The 22619-nt window shown below is 34.9% G+C and overlaps 1 protein-coding gene across 1 annotated transcript in view; it reads right to left on the bottom strand.

The window, feature by feature from the left end:
* The window catches only part of USH2A (usherin), a 354043-nt gene that overhangs the window by 167194 nt on the left and 164230 nt on the right, over positions 1-22619 (bottom strand). The window contains exons 32-34 of the mRNA XM_065744176.1: positions 8793-8952; positions 8133-8304; positions 3602-3749 (exon numbers count right to left, since the gene is read on the bottom strand). Of these exons, the coding sequence (XP_065600248.1) occupies positions 3602-3749; positions 8133-8304; positions 8793-8952 (480 nt within the window). The remainder of the gene's footprint in view (positions 1-3601; positions 3750-8132; positions 8305-8792; positions 8953-22619) is intronic.

Raw genomic sequence — 22619 nt, 5'->3', positions numbered from 1 at the left:
GCCTGAGGGTCAGTACTGTGAGCTCTTGTTAGTCCTCCCAGTACTGTCAGAGAAAAATGATCTTTAATAAGCTGATACATTATCTGTTGATTTTGGTTCTGCCTCTGGTTTATATGACTTTTACGGAGTAAACTACAGAATGATAAAAAATGAAAATCATATTTCAAAACAAAAGCCTAGTAGTCTAACTTGGAGATGTGAAGCCATTTTCTAGATCAGACAAAAATTATTTGTGTCCAGGGATAAGCAACCTTTCTATCTCACTCATATATGTTTATGAACTGTGCTGCGAAAACCAGTCTAGAGTTTACTTACTTTTCAAGATTTGATAAATACTCCTGAAGAGTTCACAATTCATGAAATAATGAAGAGGATAATTACGTGACTACAAGACTTTAGAAGGGGCACACACAACATGAAATAATGAAGTTTCTTCACAATTATTAATTCTAGGTAACTATATTAAACCTTGGTTTCACTGAAGACAAAAATCATTATTGACCATGGCACAAGTACATTTCACTACTGAAAAGAAGGCCAGCAGTACAATTTAGGCTTACACTCTGAAGAAAACTGTATGGTCATCAGGAGCCCCTTGCATGTGCACCCCTCATACCTCTTAAGGTACAATCCAGACATCAAATCTTATCTACATCAGTTTAATTGACTGTGAACACAAGTAGTTTTTTAGAGCCAGATTAGTTCTCTAAATAATTTCATCAGTTTTTACTATCCCTGTTATTCCCTATACAATTCCATGTAGTCTAGAAAAATAGACTTGATTTTATCTATGACCTATTCAGAAGTAAAATGAGGCTTCTGAGAAGTGACCATCTTAAGAAAATTTTCCTTGGTGAAAAGAGATAAAGCCACTTTTTTATGTGGAAAAAAAAAATCTTCAAAAGAGCAGACCTCAAACTATATGGCAAGCATATAATGGATATGTTCTGAAGAAAAAAAATGACTTCTTTATTGAGGCCACCAGAATACTGAAGACTGAACAGAATATCTGATATCTTTTGTCATTCCAGAATTCTCTCCAAACCTTCCACTGAAGAAAAATGGGCTATTTTATTTATATTATGCTATCTACATATTTGACATGCATGTGATAGGGATGGAGGGGCGTTGTGGGGTATTCCTGTAAAATTACATACCTCAGGGTTATACTCTCTCAACTGTTTTGTTTTTGATTTAAAAATAAGACAAAAGGAAAGATGCATTATGAACATATTCAGTGTATCATCTTCCAACTGTCTTTTTTTCCCCACACCTGATACATATATTTCATACCTGAACTAACTTCAGACAAAGGTGTACTTCTCTATATTCTATGAAGCAGTAATTTTAAACAAAATTTAAACTGACCTTAAATTCACAAAAATGAAGGTCAGAAACTCAGTGGCCATATTCAGATAATGTTACTCTTTGACATGTACATGGGTCCTTAGCCCAGTAAATCTCAAAGCCGACCTTTTATTCATTGTGTCATTTTTGTGAAGAAGCCAAGTAGCCTGTAATCCTGTTTTCCATAAGTGGCCTCAAGGGTGACATACTAATCCCCCTTAACTTTGTCCATCTGGGAGCAGGCAGCTAGATGCTATATAAACACTAGGAAAGCATAGTAACATTCATGCTGCACGAACCCCAGTTAGACTACACATCTACTCAACATTAGCTAAATCTAATTAGCTTCCTGTGCTCGTGGAAATATACAGTAACTTCTGTACTACAGTGTGAGAAGATAGGAGATAAAGGAATGGCCAATGAGATCTACCAAGGGGATGACAATTTGTGATGTGCAAGTTGTCGCAATTGAAAACACCTGAAACCAAGCCAAAACCAGCAAATTCAAAAAGCACTACTTATGCCTAGTAGGCTGAAACTCACTATGAGCCAGTTAAGCCAAAAGCTTCTGAAGAAGGGGGCTACATTAGAACTTCATTAATCTCCAATGACAAGAATATACCTCTAAAAAGCTGAAACAGCAAAATTTAAGGAACAGTTGTTTCTGCTGATCTTTCTCATATTTCAGTCTCTTCAACCATAGTATTTTTTAGCCTCCTACTCAATTTTAAAATACTGACAGATAGCAACTATAGATGACATGGCCATTAGGCAGCCCAAAAGATATGCTGGAAGTGGGAAAAAAGGTTACACAATGTAAACTTTCCTGATTGAGCAGGTATTGGTGGAAAGTTTTAGAACTTTCTCTTCTTTAAGTACTTTAATGAAATGAGTGATGGCCAGACTCCCTCTGGATGGCAGTCATCCTTTCCAACATGTAAGTTTGACACATATACCCAACTTGCAGCTGTTTCAAAGGAAGCTTGGGGAACTCCATTTGTCAAATTATAGCCTTTATCCAGTTTTGTAGATATAGGAACAAATTTATATGCATTTGTGTGTACATACAAACATATTCGGCTAGTTAAAACACCCTCTTAACCATTTAGATTTTTTTTCTCTCACAATATCAGAACAGGATCAGGTCTTGACATGAACAATTGGATGTTAAATAGTGTCAGTTTAAGTGGAAATGGTCCATCTTTTGTCCACTAAGCCACGTAGATGGACATACCACCTTCTGTCTCATATTTTCCCCCTCTCTCCTTCTCTCTTCCTTTTTTCCCCTCTCCTTTCTTCACACTAAGCCTTTGTCATGCACGGATGGGTTTTCAGTAACAGGCTTTGAAGGTTCCTAAAGGTTTAGGAGGAAAAATCTTACCACATGACACCCATACAAAGAACCTTAAATTATCAAATAACGTATTTAATAGCAGATGACACACTCTCACTTCCTCATAAAAGTATGTAGCCTTATAATAACTAATTTTTTGTAAATCATTTCAAGCACTTTGTATTTAAGTTGTATACACAACTTTCATTCTTCCACGTGTGAAAGGGGGAGTAAGCTTGCTTAGATAAAATGAAATTAATGTGAAACTACAATAAAAAAAATTATATATGTAAATATGATACCCAATGAGAAAAAAACATTTATGTTGCTTAAATTCAACAATTTCTGCACAACTGCCTCATTTAAGTAATAATAAAATCAAGGTAAAATCCTAGGATATATGATACCACGCATTAACATTATAAATGTCACACTTGTTCAAAATCATTACACATAGATAATTCCCACTGGAAAACATTTCTAAACAAAAGAAAGTATATTATTTAACTTCCTTAGTCATGCAAATGCACATTTCCAAGATGATTACACAGAAAAATAATCTAATGTTTATTACATATCTATTAATGAAATAGAAATTGTTGTTTTATTTGAGGGTAGAATGAACACCCTAGATGAATATCCTCCAAGAATGGCCAGTCCTCAGCTCAGTTGCCTTGGAAAACATAAAACAATAAGATGCAGTACACAAGAACCATCAAAAGGGAGCACTTTTGAGCCACTGAAACTATATCGTGGGCTGAAAACCACAATCTCCTAGCTGCAGACAATGATACTATCTCAGGTATTTTATGTGCTAAAATGATCATTAAAAATTAAGCACCACATATAAGCTGCCATTTAGAATATTAATTTACCTTTACTAATCATCTTTTTAACTTGAGGCTAAAAGAGTTCACTTACCATTCGGATACTCAGGCTTAGTCCATGAGATGTTAAAGGAATCAGATGAAAATGACTGGGCTTTTGGAGCAGGAACACCTTCTGGTGTACTCTCATCTGTTACAGCTGTGCTAGCTTCGCTTATTGAGCATCCACCTCCAGTGCAAGCCTTAAAATATCAACCATAACAAATATACATATTTCAATGTAATACCAATAACTTTTTGAGCCTAGTAGTGAATTATCTGTAGTTTTTACAGATCTGAACTTAGTAAGCCTGTGCTTTTCAAAATAGTCTTATCTTAAATTTACTGAGCTCTTAACAAGAGATGCTACTCGTGATACTTAGTTTTTAAGTGCAATATCGATAACATCGTATACTAATACGCTTTCCCATCATTTTGCATTTGACTCTGAGTCATAATCACAATTACATTTCAAAAGCTTTTGCAGAAACAGTTAAAGAGTACTACATTACAGTATCAATCATTTACAGTTTAAAATTGTTCAGAAATTGAATAGAGAGTTCTCACACAAATTTTAGACAGAATATACTAACCACAATGGACCTAAAAAGTTGTCTCACTGAATAGTCATTCAGCAAGAACAATGACTCTCAGAGACTTCTGCACTTCATGACAGCAGACTGAGTGGTGTGCAGATGCAATTAAAAGAGTGAAAAAACACTGTATTATAAATCAACATGTAACAGTTATTATTGCATGTTTATGGATAACAGTCAAATCATTTGTATTTCAGCTACCAGGGAAGAAAAGATTGATTACAACACTTTTACATTTTGCTTGATTATGAAGCAATGTAATGTGCAAGAATTTGCAGCTCGCCTCATATACCAGGCTTTCAAAATTTTACATGCAGAAAAAGGGCCACACAGCTAGTCCCTTACACATGCACTGGTTTGCTGATTACTTGCACTAAGATCAATGGTGACAGGAGAAGCTATAGAAGTTAAAAATTATATTCAAGAACATGTAAACTCTGTACTGGATTTAAATGGTTTTGTTTTTTTTGTTTTGTTTTTTTTTCTATTTATTGCTTGTTTCCAATTTTATTTTTAGCAATAAACTACATCAAAACCAAATTCAATAAAGATTCAGATATACCTTTTAATTAAAACTTATGTCATTGAGGTTTTGTTTTTGTTTTGGCTGTACATTGATGTGGACAAGTTGTGCTTTCTGGATCATAAGCACACAGAGGAAAACCATTCTTACAATCCAGATGTCCAGGAATAAAATATTTATTCCAATCTGGTGTATATTATTTGAAAGGATGATTTTCAGTTCCTTATTTCCTAGTGTGTTTCAAATTGGTGAACATTCAGCATATTCCCCACTCAACTTCAAAGGTGTATACCTGCCCCATAGGTAAAAAATAGAACTACTTGTAAATGAGAGGCTATATTACACACCAAGATTGTTTGATTTCACTGGAATTACAGTCTCAACACAACTTCAGAATGACTCCTTGTATTCAGTTTGGGATATCAAATAAGGAAAGAATGCAAACTTATCTTTGGGAACACACAAAAATGGCATTTACTTTAAATGTTGCAGTGCCAGCTTAGGCAGATGCTCATGTAATTCTAAGCATTTTGATAAGGAAAATGTTTAAGAACATCATCCTTCCAGCAAAGACAAACTGCTCTTCAAATTATTTAGCTTCTATTGACTTCAAAGAGATCCTTAAAAAGACCTCTGGAAGGCCTTTCCTCCTGTGTTCCTTGCTCCTGTTGTTAAATGAGTTCCATTTAGCTTTCCTTAGCAGTGGAGGGCTTATCAGTTCAGAAGTTCATTGACAGCAGCCTTCCCATTCATTTATTTCTTGAATTTCACGAAGATCAACTTTCATATCTGGGAAATTTGCTGGTATATGAAGTTTCTGATACTTCTAACAAAAATCAATAAGACAAAGCACATCTGCATCTTAAATTGTGGCATTTTAGATTACTGCATCCAAATGTAGAGGGCATTGGTGGGTCTCCAGTGATCCCATCCAGAGATTCTCAAAGCTGTGAAACACTGCACCCACAGTGAACCCAATTGTGCCACTCTGATCTTCACTGAAAAACAGATCTGGGACAAAATCTGAAAAAATAGCAACACATTCAGAAAGCCAAAGGACAAATGCGTACCGCATAAAGAGGCCAAACACAATGATCCTCCAGCTAGCACGTTAGACAGCTTACTCACACAACACAGCAGCAAGGAGACATTCAACAGGGCCATCATGAAAGCACTCAAGCCATATAAAAGGGTGTGCCACCCCAGCTAATTTTAAATGCAGCCTTTTAGCTTTCAATTTGCTTTCAGATTGGTCTGGCTCACATCCAACCAGCTTAGAGCAGGAACAGAGCAAAAGGAAATCCCTTTTGCACTAATCCAGGGAGACATGACCTTAGACTACTCAGCTGACTTTTGGAAAGAAGCGTTAGACTTGTTTATAAAAGCTGCTGCAATCGTTTACAGTAAGTAACAGTTCTTTTGCTACATGTTAAAAGGCGATCATCAATTGTGAAAGTACATAACAGCATACAAAGATAAACATTTTGCTAAAGATATCTAAACTTGTCATTCAAAAGTCATAGGTCTGTGAGGTGACAAAAACTTTGCTGAGTAGCTGAGCATTCAAAACTACAAATTTCACTAGACCAGCCTTCCACATAAACCAGAAACGAATTTTGTATGAACACAAAACGAGATCAGCATTATCTGTGAAATGAGTAAAAAGAAAGAGGCTCTGACTTATTTCATCCAACAGAGAAACTAGAGAGTTTAAACTAGTCTCCTGCTTTGAAAGCATGCTATTATTTTTAACTGGGGGGTTTTCACAAAATTCCAGTAGAACTAAATGTTTTTATTTCTTTCCAGGTGTGTTTGCTTTGATTTGTTTTGTTGTTTTTCTGTTTGTTTTTTTTTTCAGGGGGTGAGGTGGGGAGATGGGAGTTAGTTTTCTTTGCTTTGAATATAACATTGGGCCACTTCTAAGCTTTATAATTTGAAAATCTCTGTAGTTTTACATAGTTCTCAACCTAGCCTGATAGTTTCTAAATATGACGGGGCTGAACATTTTAAGAATGCATATTCTACCATTTAAAATATACTGGGCATCTCATGCATTTTGGACCTGTTATTTTCAAAATGGCAAGACTCAAATCTTTTCACCTGCCTATCACAGACCATTTTTATTCAGTTAAGTATCACAAATAATTTAAAATATAAAATATAAATAATAATTTTAAAAAACCCTCTCTTAGTTTCTTCTCACCACTGATGCACTGCAAATATGTATATTTAAAAAATGCAAACGTAAATAAATTAGAAATAAAATATATAAATGAAGAGATCCTAAAAGTGTACTTAGTATCTCTGAGAAAAGTGGTACAAGTTAATAAAAACAAAATCTACACAACAATTCATTGTTTTAACTAAATCCGAAAGCAGAAACGTCAGACAAAGCAACCTTGGCTCTCTCCAGATCTGATCTGTTAATTCTCCCTTCATCTTCTCTCCTTGCACCTGTGTTCAGGAGTTGGATGAGAGCAGAGCAAAGCTGTGGCACAGCTGGACACCTCAAATACTTTTGATAGTCTTGCTTCTGAGGGTTTAAACTGCTTGTTGAAGTATTGTCAGAGTTGTGGACATGGTATTATTTTATATGCTATAAAATGAACTGCACTGATCTGTCCAGGCACAAATGAATTAATTTCAGCACAAGTCTAAGCTTTAATTAGACTGAGTATCCTTGCTTTTTTCAAGTTCAAGTCAGATCCTTATCGCCACCCGAAGGCAGTTTATTTTTTCTGTGGTGTAATATTTAGAACATTCAAGAGCATGTTAAGAAAAAAAAATGAATGCATACCCAGTCTACATAAATGTAAATTTATTCATAATCAAGAGCTGAATATTTTTCTATGGCATTTATCAAAGCAAATATCCTTATATAGGTATTGTTATAAAATGAGCAATGTGCTTAAAACAAGAGACAATCCCCTGCCTCTGTATACACATTTGCAGCTTTTCAGCAAACTGAATGCTCTCTATATCATCACAAAAAACAAAAACATTGATAAAGAAATGCAATGAAAACACTACAGTCTTTTAAAGTAGTTTGAACAAAGAGCTACCTTACATTGTGCTGTTTTCTTTCATACTATTTCCTTCTATTTGAAGATTTTATGAAGACCAACCAAATTCTTATGGTAAAAAAACAGAAGAGGCTAACATTTTCAAGTGCATTCAATGTTTTTTCATATGTTAGGGGCAGGGGTTATTTTAAAAACTTTCATTATTTCTTGGAAATCCTTTGCTTGTCAACATCCAATTTATCCTTGAAGAAAACCCATATTCAAATTAAATGAACATTTTTGAGTGTCTGTTTCGAAATAAATGATACCACCACTGTTCAGCGTGGTTTACTTTCAGAAGAAAGAAGTTAAAGGAGACACATAAATCATTAAGTAATTAAGATGCTAACCAAATTAGAATCATTTTCATCATTTTACACTTCTACTGCATGTCTGAAAACTTACAGCTAGTTTTATGAGGTATTCAGTGCCTGGGAAAAGGTGCCGAATAGTAAAATCCAGAAAAAGTTCTGTGCTGTTGTAGACCACGTTCCATTTTGTAAAATTCTGCTCATTGTTGGCAATATAAATAACATAGCGATCTAAGATTCCATTTACTTCTAATGGTTCCTTCCATCTGAAAACAGAAGTAAAATACAATTAAGACTAGGAAAGAATCAGACCGTGCTCAAAAAATGTAAGGCTCTGTTTAGCAGACTTCATGAGTTTTAACTCAAGAATTTGAAAATACAGCTGTGCAGCCATAAAGATAAATCTAAGGCAGAGCTCTAATGTGGTATTTGTACTCAATAGATAAATGATTACAATAACACACAAAGCAGGGGCTACAAAATGGGCACATCACCAGAACCTTTCCTGCACTGAAGTTTGCAAAGGCTATGCCCATATGTAGGTTATACTGATTGCGTAAAGACAAAATGGAAATTAAGTTGGCAAGTGATAATCAGAAGGTGCACAGAACCACTAAACTAATCACTTCTATGCATTTAATCATAATAAATTTAATTTTATGTCACAAACCCTTCCCTTGATTGAACTCACTGGAATTCTTGAATAAACTGGATGCACTATTGTATTGTCAGACAAAAAGAAATCCTTACTTACTGCACATATATTGTTCTAGAATCCAAAATCGTCAGGACTGGGGCATCTACGTGAGTTGGTGGCAGCTGTGCCGTAAACAAGGTGACCTGGGAACTGTTTGTACAGCCAGCAATTGTGCAGGCAGTGAGCAGAAACTGGTGGGGTGTAAAAACAGCTAAATCTAGGGCAAAAAAACAAAATGCAGATTACATATTTATAATGCTTTGCACATTAATTTTACCTTGTTTGTCTGTAACTTTCAGAACCCAGTGAATTCAGAAAACACAGAGGAAGGGGAATCTGTCTTTCTTAACTGTTTCAGATTTGTCTCGGGGTGGTGAAAAGAAAGTCTAGGAAGCTCAAGCTGTACTTTACAATCAGGCCATCTCAAACAAGTACAGGAGAGCCTTTTTGGTACTACATACTATATTAATTTGCCACAGTGACTAATACCTTAAAGATGATTAATTCATGGAATACTAGTACAGATTCATTAACACAGATAGATTTTATTTTTCTACAAAATGTGCTGTATATTATACAAACATCAAGTGTCAATACATACGGTTCACTCTCTGCAGATTTCACTTTGAGCCTGAACACTAAGGCAGTTCTCTGTTGCCACCGCTGTCCTCTCTTTGACTATCACACATTTCTAAAGTATAGCTCAGTAAAAGACAACCTGTCTAATGCCACAGTAAGACAACCGTTAAGTGGTTATTTATTTTGAAGCTACCTTGATTTTCAGTTACTGCAGAAAATGGTGGATAAAATGCAGTATCTTTGGTGAATAAATATTCTAAAATATCTTGAGCTTCATATATTTTTAGGATTTGTGTACTAATAAAAGAAGCTTTATCATAAAAATTATAGTAGTGGAATAATTCAGATAGAGTTTTTCAATCTTTTTCTTTCTTTTTTTTTACTGCAATACAAATTGCACATTTTAATGAGCAAATCCTTTAAGAAGGAATTCACAATTTAGATTTTGGCAACAGTATAAGGTATACAAGTAAAATGAGTATGTTATAAAAGCAAATTTTAATATGCCAGAAAAAGTCTGTGTTTTTGAAAGAGATAATAAATGACAGTGTTTGCAGAGCCAAATATTATCCAACTACTATTTAATGCAAAACTTTTTTGTGAGTATGAATTCAAAAACTGTAACTGAATGATCATTACTAAAGAAAAAATGCCACAGACCCAATTTCTTTCTCCGTAGTTTTCACTTTATCTAATGTCTGTCCCTGCAAAGGTATTTCTTTTGATTTATTCCACTTTTGTGAGGTCAGAATTAACTCTCACCATTTATTCTTTTTCTATTTTTTATTTTTAAACTCAGTTATCACTCTGTATCGTTCCTATGAAGAGCATGGCAAAATGTGAGTTTAAAAAAATAATACTGTGACTAAAAAAAATCATCAAATGAATGCCTGTAATAGTGACATATTTAATCAACATAATGGGTTTGATTCTACCAGGGTTAAGCAGTGCTTATGTGGGTGAGAGGGGGAAGGCACACTCAGAGCAGGTGCTTGAGCTGGCTCAGCAAGCAGAGAAAGTGAACTCTACACACCACCTTCCTGCATCCCTTCTTTTCCTACACTGCCATCAAGGAAGCCACAAAGGATAGGAATGAAGACAAATCTCTGAGTTAAATCTGATACTTCACATTCAGTGTGGGCAAACAAGTGGCAAGTAGGAATTCACTTTTCCAAACACATGGCCAAAAGCAATCTGTGGCACTGATTTAAATTATATCCTTGTAAACAATAAATAAAGCCAACATTGTGCTACTCTTAGTCTGAATACAGCACAATGAAAAGCAGAAGAAAAAATGTGGATTTCTCATTTTCATTTGCTTATGATAGATGAATCTTTCCCTTATATAGACATTTGGGATTTCAAGATGGAAGGATATTTTTTCTCAACTTTAAGGAATATCACTCATCAAGGAACTGCTTTTTTGAATAGTAGCGTTTACTGAAGCCTTGATTTGTTGCACGCTTTAGTTCATGAGACTGCTAACATCAATAAGAGCTTCTGGATGTACCTAGTTAAATTTAAAGAGGGAGGAATTTCTTAAGGATTAAGAGAATGGAAGATGGAAAATATTTTATTTGACTTCCTGAAAAAAAAATCAGCAAGAAACTTTTCGTTATTCTGTTTATCTCAGTGCCTGGAATGGATAAGGCAAAAAGAGAAGACAGGAAAATGAGAAAAATTATGGGAAAAACAAGAAATGGAAACTGGACACAGGAGCAGTAAAGTCTTTTGGGATCAACCGAAAAAGATACTGAGAGGTGAAGAAAGGAGAGATGGGGTTGAAAAAAAGGGTAAAAAGAGTTAAAATATGGAGTTGTCACATGTCACAGGAGGTCATAACTCCTCATCTTGACTTAATACCAATGTATTTTGACTAATAAATGCTGAAAAGATAGTTTCAATGCAACCTGGAATATTTTGGTTTCTAAAGGGTAAAGAGAATTAAATTAGAAGTAGACAGAAAATACAGAAATGTACAGAAACTGAGGAACATTACTCAGAGTATGATTTGATAAATAGTCAAAAATCTCTCCATAGACTTCATCAAAGTCAATAAGCCTACAGCATAGTATAGGCAGTATCTCTTTGTAACATAGAACTGGAAACTGGCAAACTAAACAACAAAAATTATGTTAAATTGTAATTGATGCAATTATTTGATATGATCTGATCTGGCAGACATTTTCCTGTTTAAAGTTCAAGGTGTTTCATAATGGATAAATGAATTCAAATAACTCCATACATGAACATGAATCTGAATGCAAAGTGAGGAGGTTCTTAAAACTACAAAGCCACTGTTTGTCAAGGTCCTCTAGTAACAATGCCTTGTTTTCCATTTGCTTGATTGCATGATTTGCATAAGATCAAATGTAGGCAATTGTGGACATGAAAAACAGATCACTCTCAGACATTAGAAATAGATCCACAAGCATTATCTAGAATTGTGTTACAAGAAAATGCATTGCAGTGAATGGAAACCTCTGTGATTAATGTCAAACAAACTATAATTTACAATATAGTACGTGAACAGTATGTTATTTTACAATTGATTTCATGCTGTTGCTGGAAGAATTCCATTGATCTCAATCTACAGAATGAACCCAATAAGCTGACAATTATTTTCTTTTTAACTAACAGCAAAAACTGATTATTTTTTCTTACTTTAAAGTAGAAAACTAAAGAGATATTATTTTGCTTATGTTTTATTTGTTCCTCAATTTCAATCCCCTCTTTTATTTTCAAATAACATCATATGCTTCTTACTGCAATTTTCCAGTAACTATTTTCTCAAATCACTGATTTCTTACCTAAGTTAAATTTAAAATTACATAGGTTTACCATGAAAAGTCTAAATTCAGAATTGTATCCTGTATTCATTTCTGGACAAAGAACACCACCAAAAGGCAAACACAAAAGACATCAAAAACAGAACAAGTAAAGTGAAATAGAAATCCGCAAATTTTAAGATTGCAACTTACTTTATAATCCCCTTGCCCCATTTCCACCTTTTTGCAGGGAGTCAGAGGGGGAAAACTGTGCAAGGAGCAGAGGTACCAACCTGCCTTTTCACCTCTTTGACCTCAGAGGCAATATAAACAAACTAAATGCTTTTCTAACTCACATGTCAAGAAGAGGATTGCTAAGTATAGTTGCTATCATTAAAACTGACATTTGCATACCACTATATTTATTATGTGTGTAGTATGCGTGGAACTCCCTACACTATAGCAACTATCTACCTATTGTGGGTGCATATATCTAATTTCTAATAACCACCAACATAAGTTTTCATGATACAATCAATGTATGAGACAGAAAGAATAAAGAATGACACTGTTAGGATAGTCAAAATGAACAGTCACTTTGCTTTCATCAAATTTAATGGATAGTTATTGAAAAATAATATGCAACAGCACAATGCTTCTTTCTTTTAGCAGAGAATTTGAGAGATTTTCCTGAGATGGATAAAAAAAATAGTAGATTAAAAACAGAAAATAGATATTTAAGAACTTTACTCAAAATATGGGCTTTATAGTCAAAGTGTTATAATCCATCACAAATCAAAAATAATAGTATTTTTGTCTGCAGTGTTTTAAGTTATCTGTCCTCTGCAGTATTCTGTACTCAAGTTTATAGAAAAAAGTCACATAGCCTTTTCTCTTTCTCCTCTTCTTCTATTTCTTCTCTTTCTCCAATATTTTCACACCCTCCCCCTTTCAGGCAGCTATTCTGAAGACCAGAAATGACAACATACTGCCCTGATGAGTGCACAGTTGAAAAGTGACTTGCCTAAGGAACACCACATGGTTTCTCTCAGGAAAATAATTGAGGGAATAGCTTTCCCATTGCTATATTCATAGGAAAATAATATGACAGCACCGTAGCATGGGATTGTTAGCAGCACAGCAAAGCAAACCTGCTGAGAGAGTGTGAAGGTGAAAAACTTCTAAGGAATTCCAATCACCATGTTGTTTATGTAGATAGATTGTATGATTTCTTCAGCTAATTGCTCACATTCTTACTCCATTCTCCACTCTTCTTTCTCATAGTTTGTTAAACTAACTCATAGTAACTTAATATTTAATTAGATGGTAAACTCTTTGGGACCATAAATCCACATCACCAAGTTACAGTGATGCTTCCATTTGAGTTTTATACAGTGCAGTAAAAAAAAAAAGAAAAACAACCATAGAGAAAATGCCAAGATGGTATTATCAGGTTTGTTCCACAGGATATCATTAGAGGTTCTTGCCCTTCCACTATTTTCTGAAAGGAAGCAACACTTTTATATAACTACAGTATTTCAATTTCTCCTGTACACTCTATACTCCTATAAAGCAACAATCACTTGATCACATCAACTCTTTAAAAATCATAATTCATGCACAATCTCCTCTGGGAAGGTTTAATACCAGTGCTGCATCTTTTTCCCAGAGCCACTGTAAACCTCATTTTGTACTCCAATACTCCTACAAAAACATTGCTTGCATAATCGTGAAGCTACTAAAAATAAAAAAGAGAGAAAAAAAGTCACAAATAATTTTTTTCAGGAAGAACCATAAGTTGTTGTTCTGCTCTCTAATCAGTAAAGACATTGACATACGGGTATATGAACTGAACAACGTTGCTTCTAGCTGGCCAATAAATGCTGATGTATTTCAGAGGCTATTTGCACAGCAATAAATATTGCTTGCTTTCTAAATTACTCATAGAGGATAAATCCTTATTCTAATTGAGGTTTATATGCAATGGAAAAGTTCAAAGCATTGTGCCAAAACTGATATGCAGGAGCACCAAAAATAAGACAGTCGTGTTGGTGTGTATAATATTCAAGAAGAAAATATCTTCAGCACATGTGTAAAACAATGATCTTTTCAGTTTTCAATGATTTCAAAGAAGTAATGTAGCTAGTACATGCCCAAGGAAAAGCCACAGCTCTAGTTTAGGAAAAGTATCGCTTTTCCAAAGGACTGAATTATTCTGAAATAGAATTATGTTTTTTATAGGAAAGATATAAAAGCCCTTTTTAAAATAATTTTTTTCCCACATTTATTAACAGCGTATCTTGGTTATACTTTTCCTACTTTTAACTGTTGTGAGAAAAAGCTTTCTACCATTTATCAGCCCAAACTAATTATTTGAGCCTAAACACATTCCTCATATACTAGCTTTCATCTTGCTCAATTCACAAGGTGACATTAGCTTCCATTTCTAATCATCTTGTTTACTTTCTCCTTTGTTTCTTTCTTAAACTATTAGTCAAACTTAACCTTGCAAGGTATAAAACTTTTTTTTAAACACGCATTACTTTCCCATTACAAAGGTTGTACTACAAGTGTTCCAGTCTTTCACTTTAAAGCCAGATTCCCAAGATAGCTACTAGATGTACACAGGTTGCTCTGGAAGTAATTCCACCTATTTACTTCCATGAAAACTTCAAGAGATACAAAGAACACAATAACAATGTTTGATAGAGTAACTTCTCAGCTATGAAACACTGTTTTTCACCACAGTCACCACCACGAGCTGTGCATTTTAGCCAATGATGAACAAAAGTCCAAGAGCCTGCATGCCATGTGCTAAAAATCTCTCTATGGCCACCTGGAATGTAAATCGTTTTTCATGTTACTGTCACCACTGCTGAAAAACATCACCCACTGCCTCACTGTGCTCACATCCACTGTTTGGTCTCCATAACATTCAGTAAGCATCAATTAGTGGGTGCCATTTTTCCATGTGGAAGAATTCAGTGGCACACCTATGCTTCATATGAGCTTCCATGCCAGACATCATTCTGTCAGAGTATCTGCTGCTGTCTGTCACACAGCAACAAAACGTAACAGAATATTCATAGGAAGATCCAATCTCTGCTGTCATACCACCAGCACCTGTCTCTGATGTTGTGGACAAACATAACAAAAAACAGAAGGTTCTACTTTGAGTTTGTTCTCATTATCCAGTCAGGACATTTAAACTTCTTTTTCCAATCCTCTACCTCCAATTAGTCTACCTATGTGAGTACAATCACTGAACACAGGAGAATAACAGTGCATGTGTCAAGCCCCTGGAACACTACCTCCCCTGATACTTCTGAATCATCATCCATCATTAGCCATTATCATAAAAATATATGGGCCTGGTTTTGGATTTTAAAGATTCATCTTGATTCCAGAATGACACACAGTGCAAACTAACTAATGAACTTCCAAGTTATGTATTTGTTTACTGGAGTTAAAACCATGTGTTGTCTTTCTAATTATCTCTAGTTATAACAGCAAAACAAATATATTTAGTCCAAAAATAAAAGGGACAAAATGTTTGAGGAGAACAGAGCATATTCATTTTTACCAAGCATATGAGGAAAAATAATTGTGGCCATACCAACATAACTTCCTTAATTTTATTTCTTTGTCATGTATTTGTACATGATACTGCCTGACATAGCTTTACTTTTAATACTTAGATATGCATATCCACTCGTGAATTCCTCTAGTCCAATCATTGTATTGCTAACAGCTTGAAGATGGGGAACATTAGTATGCAGTATAAGAAGCAGAATCTTTCAGTCAGTCACAGAAACTGAGAAATGAAGGGATTGACCAGGACCTCGAGAGATCATCGAGTTCAATTCTCTTACTAAAGCAGGCTCCTTACAGTAGGTCACTGAGAGGCTTCCATACAGGTCTTGAACATCTCCATAGGAAGAGACTACATAACCTCTCTGAGCAACTTGTTCCAGTGCTCTGCAGATGTTCAGTATTTAGGCAATTGCTCCTCATCCTATAACTGCCAAGATGGGCCTGGCCTCATCCATTTGATGTGGGCATATCCTTTAGATATTTATAAATATTTATTATATCCTCCCTCAGACTTCCTTTCCCTAGGCTAAACGGATCCAGGTTACTCAGCATTTCCTCATGTGGGAAGTGCTTCGGGACTGTTATAATCTCTGTGGCCCTACTCTGGACTCTTTTTAGGAGATCCCTACCTTTTTTGAACTGAGGATCCCAGAACTGGAAACTGTATTCAAAATGTGGCTTCACCAGGGCAGAGCAGAGGGGGAGGATCACCTCCCTTCCAGCAACACTCTTTTAAATGCATCTCAGGATACCATTGGCCTTCATGGCCACAAGGGCAGACTGCTGGCTCATGGCCAACCTCTTGTCCACCAGAACATTCAGTCCAAACAAACGAGAAAAAGGGAAAAAAGATGGTTTTTAATATTTTACCACTATATTAACTTCAGCTTTATGCTCTTCAACTGGAAAATGAATTTGAGCTAGACAAGTATGCTCCAAATCTGAATATCAGCTATGTCCTGCTATAAAACTGGAACAAATTTGGATTCTTATCAGTGTGACCAAGAAGCCATTGGCTCTAACAGAAGTACATCCTGTACTCCTAAGTAATTTCATTCTTCCTGCAGTAAGAAAGCCAAATGATGCACCTTAGTCTTAGTTCTCTGTTGATTGTATCAGGTCAAGAAGAGTGCCTGACTGCCACTTTTACAGCCCACTGGAAAACACATTTGAATGTGCAGCTGTGGTAACGGAAACTAGTGATGTTAAGTTCTGTAAGAATATATGTTAAGTAATACAGCAACTATTCCTATTCATTTTCTATAAATCAGTTTTGTACTCTTATCTGGAACAGCATATATTGCAGAATGCAGAAGTAAAGGCTGACTGGAAAATAGCAGTGAGAATAAACAAGTATACAAATACTCTCCTAGAAAGGCAGACTAAAAAAAAAAAAACAACGTCCTGAGAAAGAGAAACTTGAATACCACACAGGTAGATAAGTATGTAAGTGCTAGATCCTGTGTTCCCGTGTATTCCATTTCAGCAACAACAACAACAAAAAAAAAAAACAGATCTCCAATACATTTAGAAAGTGAAGTTGTCAGAAAAACTCCCTACACCAAAAATCATATAATAACTACTGTTGACAGAAAGATTCAGCTTTATCTCTATAAATCAAATTGTGTACAACAGACAGAAAATACCAGCATTATGCTTTTAAACCATTTTTATAAGCATCACTATAATTTCCAAATGTTGGGAACAGAGCCTGAGCAAGACTTCCATACTTCTCTGTCTGAAGCTACTTACAACTTTGCGACACTTTTTTCTTGACGTTTCCTTGGCTATGCTAATGAAGAGAGGAAGGGGAAGAAGGAAATGAATTTCCAAAAGTATACTTATTTTTACTAAAAAAAAGTCTACTAGTGGACTTTTTTTTAATTGAAGTTCATTATGCATACTAAATCTCAAAATACAACTTTAACCTGAAATTATTTTAATCAAGCAACTATTAACCTCCCAAAGATGTGCATCAAAAAACTTGGGACAGCATACTCAGACCAGACACTAAAATCTAATCAAGAAAAATACAACAACTCTAGGTTGAAATGGTAACAAGTAGATTTATATTATAGGTTCATAGATTACAACCTTTGGCAAAATTTGCATTTTAAACCTCTGTTATGGGTATCTTGTTCCATCATTTTTTACAGTACCAATGAAAAACTATTAGAAACAACTCTCACCATCCAGACAAGGCATCGAGGCATTCAAGAGTTTCAGCAGAAGAGATACGAACACACTGGAACAGCTCAGTGTATCTGAATTTTGGTCAGAGAACCCAAGTTCTTGTTCCTTGTTTTTTTTTGTTGTTTTTGTTTTTTTACATTACTGTAGTGCTGGAAGAGGGATAGTGGGAGGACAGCTTTTGTGTACCACTCGCAGACAGGACAATTTACAGCAAGTTAAATCTGTTGCAAGACCACAAAAGCTTTCACTGGCTGCAGAATTATCAGCATTGTAAAATATACTGTACTCCTACCACTTCTCCTCCATCTGAACAGAAAAAATCAGCCCCAGCTTTTGAACATTGACATGTAATTGGGGAAAATTATTTGGATTACTTTCCTTTTTTTTTTTACCTTTTCAAGTTCACTTGTTTTATATACATTTTCAACACACACACATCCAAAAGGTGGGAAAAAAATCCTACGAAGCTCAAAGTTTTTTTTCAACTTGACATGTTATACTACCCAGTTAGGTTGGATAGTGCCAGCAGTGTCATCAGATAACATAACTGCCAAAATCTGATGTGATTAATTAAACTGGGATTACCAGAATAAATCATGTTTGCAGGTACACAGAACGTAGGTGAAACAGTCAGCTGCTCTGTATTATGGCATATCTATAGGATGTGCAGAGTAAGATATAGCATTCAGAGGATTGTTCTTGTTTGTGAAGTGCTTTGCAACCATAACTCAAGAGTAAGGAGCCACCAAACAGTTATAATGGCATAAACCATCATCAGGGAAAAATACAAATCGATCAGTGCCAGCGATATAAAAGAAAGAGCATGCATTTGTCCTCAGTCTCATAAATTCAGTGGTTGTCTAAGGCTTTTTCTCTATCCCACATGTAGCTTATTAATAACCGTGGCTATCATAAATAATAATAAAACAGAGTAGTTTATTTCAAGATGAATGCATTTATTATCTATTGGTCCTCTCCCTTATTTCTTACATATTGTCTATGTTATTCCTCCTGTAAATGATAAGGAAAGAGTCAGTTTAATTTACGGTTTGGAGTTTATGCCCTTTAATTGGCCAAGAAAGTTGTTTCCTGAAATATTTGCGTATCTTAACTGGCACGTTAAGCTTGTACAAAGGAGGTATAGAGTTTACATTCTACTGCATGTTATAAATAAGTAATAAGAACAGATTAGAATTATGCATTTACACCTACTAGTGAGAGAGAGATGCATAATTCACAGATGGCAAACTTTTCTATTTCACCGCATTCCTTCCTGCCCTCCAAACTTGTTCATGTAGTACATGGTACAATTTTCAATCCTACTGCTTCAAAAAGGCGTTACGGTTTTTTTTCCTGTTCCAAGTCTGTTTAGATTTTATGAGCACTAACACTTCTTTTTCTTGCAAAAAAAAAAAAAGCAACAGATATTATTCTTCGTATTCTTTGTTGTAAATGTACCTGCTTTACATTACAGTGTCAGTACCATTTTTCCCAGTTCTCACGTTCAATCAAGAACATGATTTAAGGGTCACATGCTTAACAGCAGTGGTTTCAGAATGTGCCAGATTAATCTGAAGTCCTCAATTTATAAGAGAGCACAGAACTAGACATTATTGCACTTTGTACTTACCATGACGTACTCTTTTTGGATCTCCTGAAAGAACATTTCAAGATTGCGTTCATGTCCAATCATGCCCTCAGTTTCTCAGCTGAAGCATGCATAATAACATCTATTGAGACCATAATTTATAGATGCCATGTGAAGGCCACAAATTTTACAACAACCTGCTGGTTCTACCACATCAATTCTATCTCTAAAAAGTACTGTTACCTAGTGATAAGGTATAAATTTACACATCTTCTTTGATGGAAACCAGAAATGCTCACAGAGGGAACACAAACTTACTGATTAAGTTGACTAAATCACAAATTAAAACTAGAAGTTGCTAACTACATATTTCCAGATACCAAGTGCAGGCACTATGTTATGTATTATCATCAATATAAAAATAACTTAACCTCTTACATGTATAGACCTTGAGCAGTGTCTCCTTAACAAAATGGTTGAACAGAATCATTTTTAAATTGGAAATGTTTATTTTCATGTAGCCAAAACTTCCCCTTGGAATGTAACAGACAAACAAAAACAAACAAAAACATACTGTGAGTTGGGTTAAATCTTATATTCTATATAATCTTATATCTGTAATATATGAATTTGATGTATTCAACAGCTGCTATCACTGAAACAGCGATAATATTTCTCATCCACACTATTCTTAAGACCATGAATCTAAGCATTGCTTAAAGCACACTAATATCATGCTTTTCTTATATTTTTAGATTTCTGCTTAAATAAATATTCTGGGACACACTTGCTACTTTTCTGATAACACATAACCTTAATTTGTTACTCTATTTATACAATTATAATAGTTATTTATTGTATAAATAACTCTATTTATACAATTTATACAAAACAACAGGAAAAGAAAGTGAGCATAAGAGAAAGCAGCTTTTGAAGTCAAACTAAAATCTATGTAAAATGTTTCAATCAATTCAAACAGATTGTCATAAAAATACAATATATCATGGAAGACTAGTGGATAGTATGATGGAGTTCAGTGCTGAATAAAAGGCTATTAAGCTTTATGTAAACAATTTTGGTGCTCAGTGTAGCAACCACAGATATCTAGCAGTGACTATACAGTAGAAGAAGTATTCTAGATGGACTTTCATGCCTTTCATGGGATGATTTACACCTTAAATATTCTTCTATCTAACTTAGGAGGAGAAGAATACAGACTTAGAAGAAAAAAACAAGAAAGAAGGAGTCCTGCTAACATTCAAACCATCAAATGCTATTTAAGTCAGACTTATATCCAACTCCTTTATGGCTCTGTAGCACTTAGACTATCATTCTTTGCATATAAAATAAGATTTGAGAAATATGAAAAGTACCCAGGAAGGTCTGAACCTACAGTAACAGAGGAAGATGCTAATCAGTGAAGCAATTTAGAACTGTCTGTTTTAAGGAAGACACTCTTGGATTAATTGAAATAACAAGCCTGAAACATATGAAAACAATAAAGATTCCATTCTCATAAAGCTGTCTAGCTATAGCTTTCTATTTTTTCAATAACCAACTTGTTAAAATTATTTAAGTAATGGCTAAAACTGAATACTCTCATGATCCCACAGTTTGTGACAAGGAAAAGAGGAACCCTTTGCCGGGGACCATCCATAAGCTTTATTAGTGTTACCTGCCTAGACTTTGTCATCATTTATTAATGTCCCACGAGTGCTAGTGAAAGCCTGGGACACAGTGGATATAGAGAGAAGAATCTGTGTCTAGTGAATGTTAAAGAGCAAAGCATGTTCCTTCCAGACAGAATAATTATCACAGTTAAACAGGTAAACCAACAGGGTTTGCAAGAGCCACACGGAAGAAAGCATTTATCTTAAATTAAACATACAAGTCCATAGAATTCAGAACCAAATGGTTCTGAATGGGCAAGGAAAAACACAAGTAGACTTTCCAGGGTATAAATAAAATCACAGAGAACAGCTTAATTACACAGCTTATAATATCAAAAGCACCCCAGTCTTTCCAAGCTTATCAAGTTAACGATGAGTTACATCAATACGAATGGATATCAAGAGAGAAGAGCACATTTAGCCAAAGTCCATCTCTGTAAGAGGTATTGTATCTTTATTCACATGAGGTCAGCGTTAACTAAAGCTAAGCACAAACCATTTAACAAGGGTGTGAAAAAGATTCTGATGAATAAAAGTTAGGAAAGTAGAAATACTTTCCTTCTATAAGCATATGATTCGTAAATTGGACATAAAACTTTGCATAGTTTTTGATGCTTTTCTAAGGTACTTACATAAAATTGTGATTGAATGAAATCTTGACTTAATCTGTTTATGTTTCTGTTTTATCAGCTAAACTGAAAACAGAACCGAACTCGCCACTGCCTTTTAATTAGCTTCAGAGAAATCACAATTACCACACATGCATCAGAAAGTAAGTTCCCACAAAAAATGTTTCAGGCTTTGAGCACAACCTGGACAAGAATGTATAAACAAGTTCTTAGAAATCTAAGATCTCTCAATGTTGGAAACTACAGTCAATGTGTGGCAACTGCCCAGGAAAAGAAATCATGCTACGTGGTAGAACACCACATTTCCCACTGAATAAGTGCAATGCAGAGAAAATAAATTACACCTTACAGAAATCCCAGGGTAAGATGAGTGATATATATGATATTAGGCCAGTTTGCCCAAGAAAGTGTAACACAGACAATATTAGAACAAAATAAAAGCAGTGAAATACAAATTTGCTGCTTACTGCAGCAGTGAAGTCTAGAAGGCCTACAAATCAACATGGCAATGCAGAACACATCCAAGATGGCAATGTGAGAATGGTAAATTCTTGCACTTGCTAAACAAAAAAAAGTACTTCATTTTTACAAATTGAATTCAAGAAACACATGATTTAAATCTGCCCTTCTCCTTGTACCGTGTCTTTTGAAGAGATCTTTAATTCTGATGGCCATGTACCTGCAAAGAGGAAGAGAAGGAACTAGAAACTAACATGTCTAATTCTGACAATTAACTTCAAGGTAAAATCACAGGAAGAAATAATCTAGAAAATAATCTGAGGTACCAGTTCCTCTCATTTTATAACTTGTGACATATTCTAATTTTTAGAAAGTGGTACTTGAACAACCTGTGAGCTCAGTAA

Source organism: Cyrtonyx montezumae, unplaced genomic scaffold, assembly GCF_038088225.1.
Source record: "Cyrtonyx montezumae isolate F1298 unplaced genomic scaffold, pur_monq_1.0 scaffold_0, whole genome shotgun sequence".
Taxonomy (NCBI): Eukaryota; Metazoa; Chordata; class Aves; order Galliformes; family Odontophoridae; genus Cyrtonyx; species Cyrtonyx montezumae.
The sequence above is the reverse complement of the archived record's forward strand: the minus strand, read 5'-3'. Positions and strand labels throughout refer to the sequence as shown.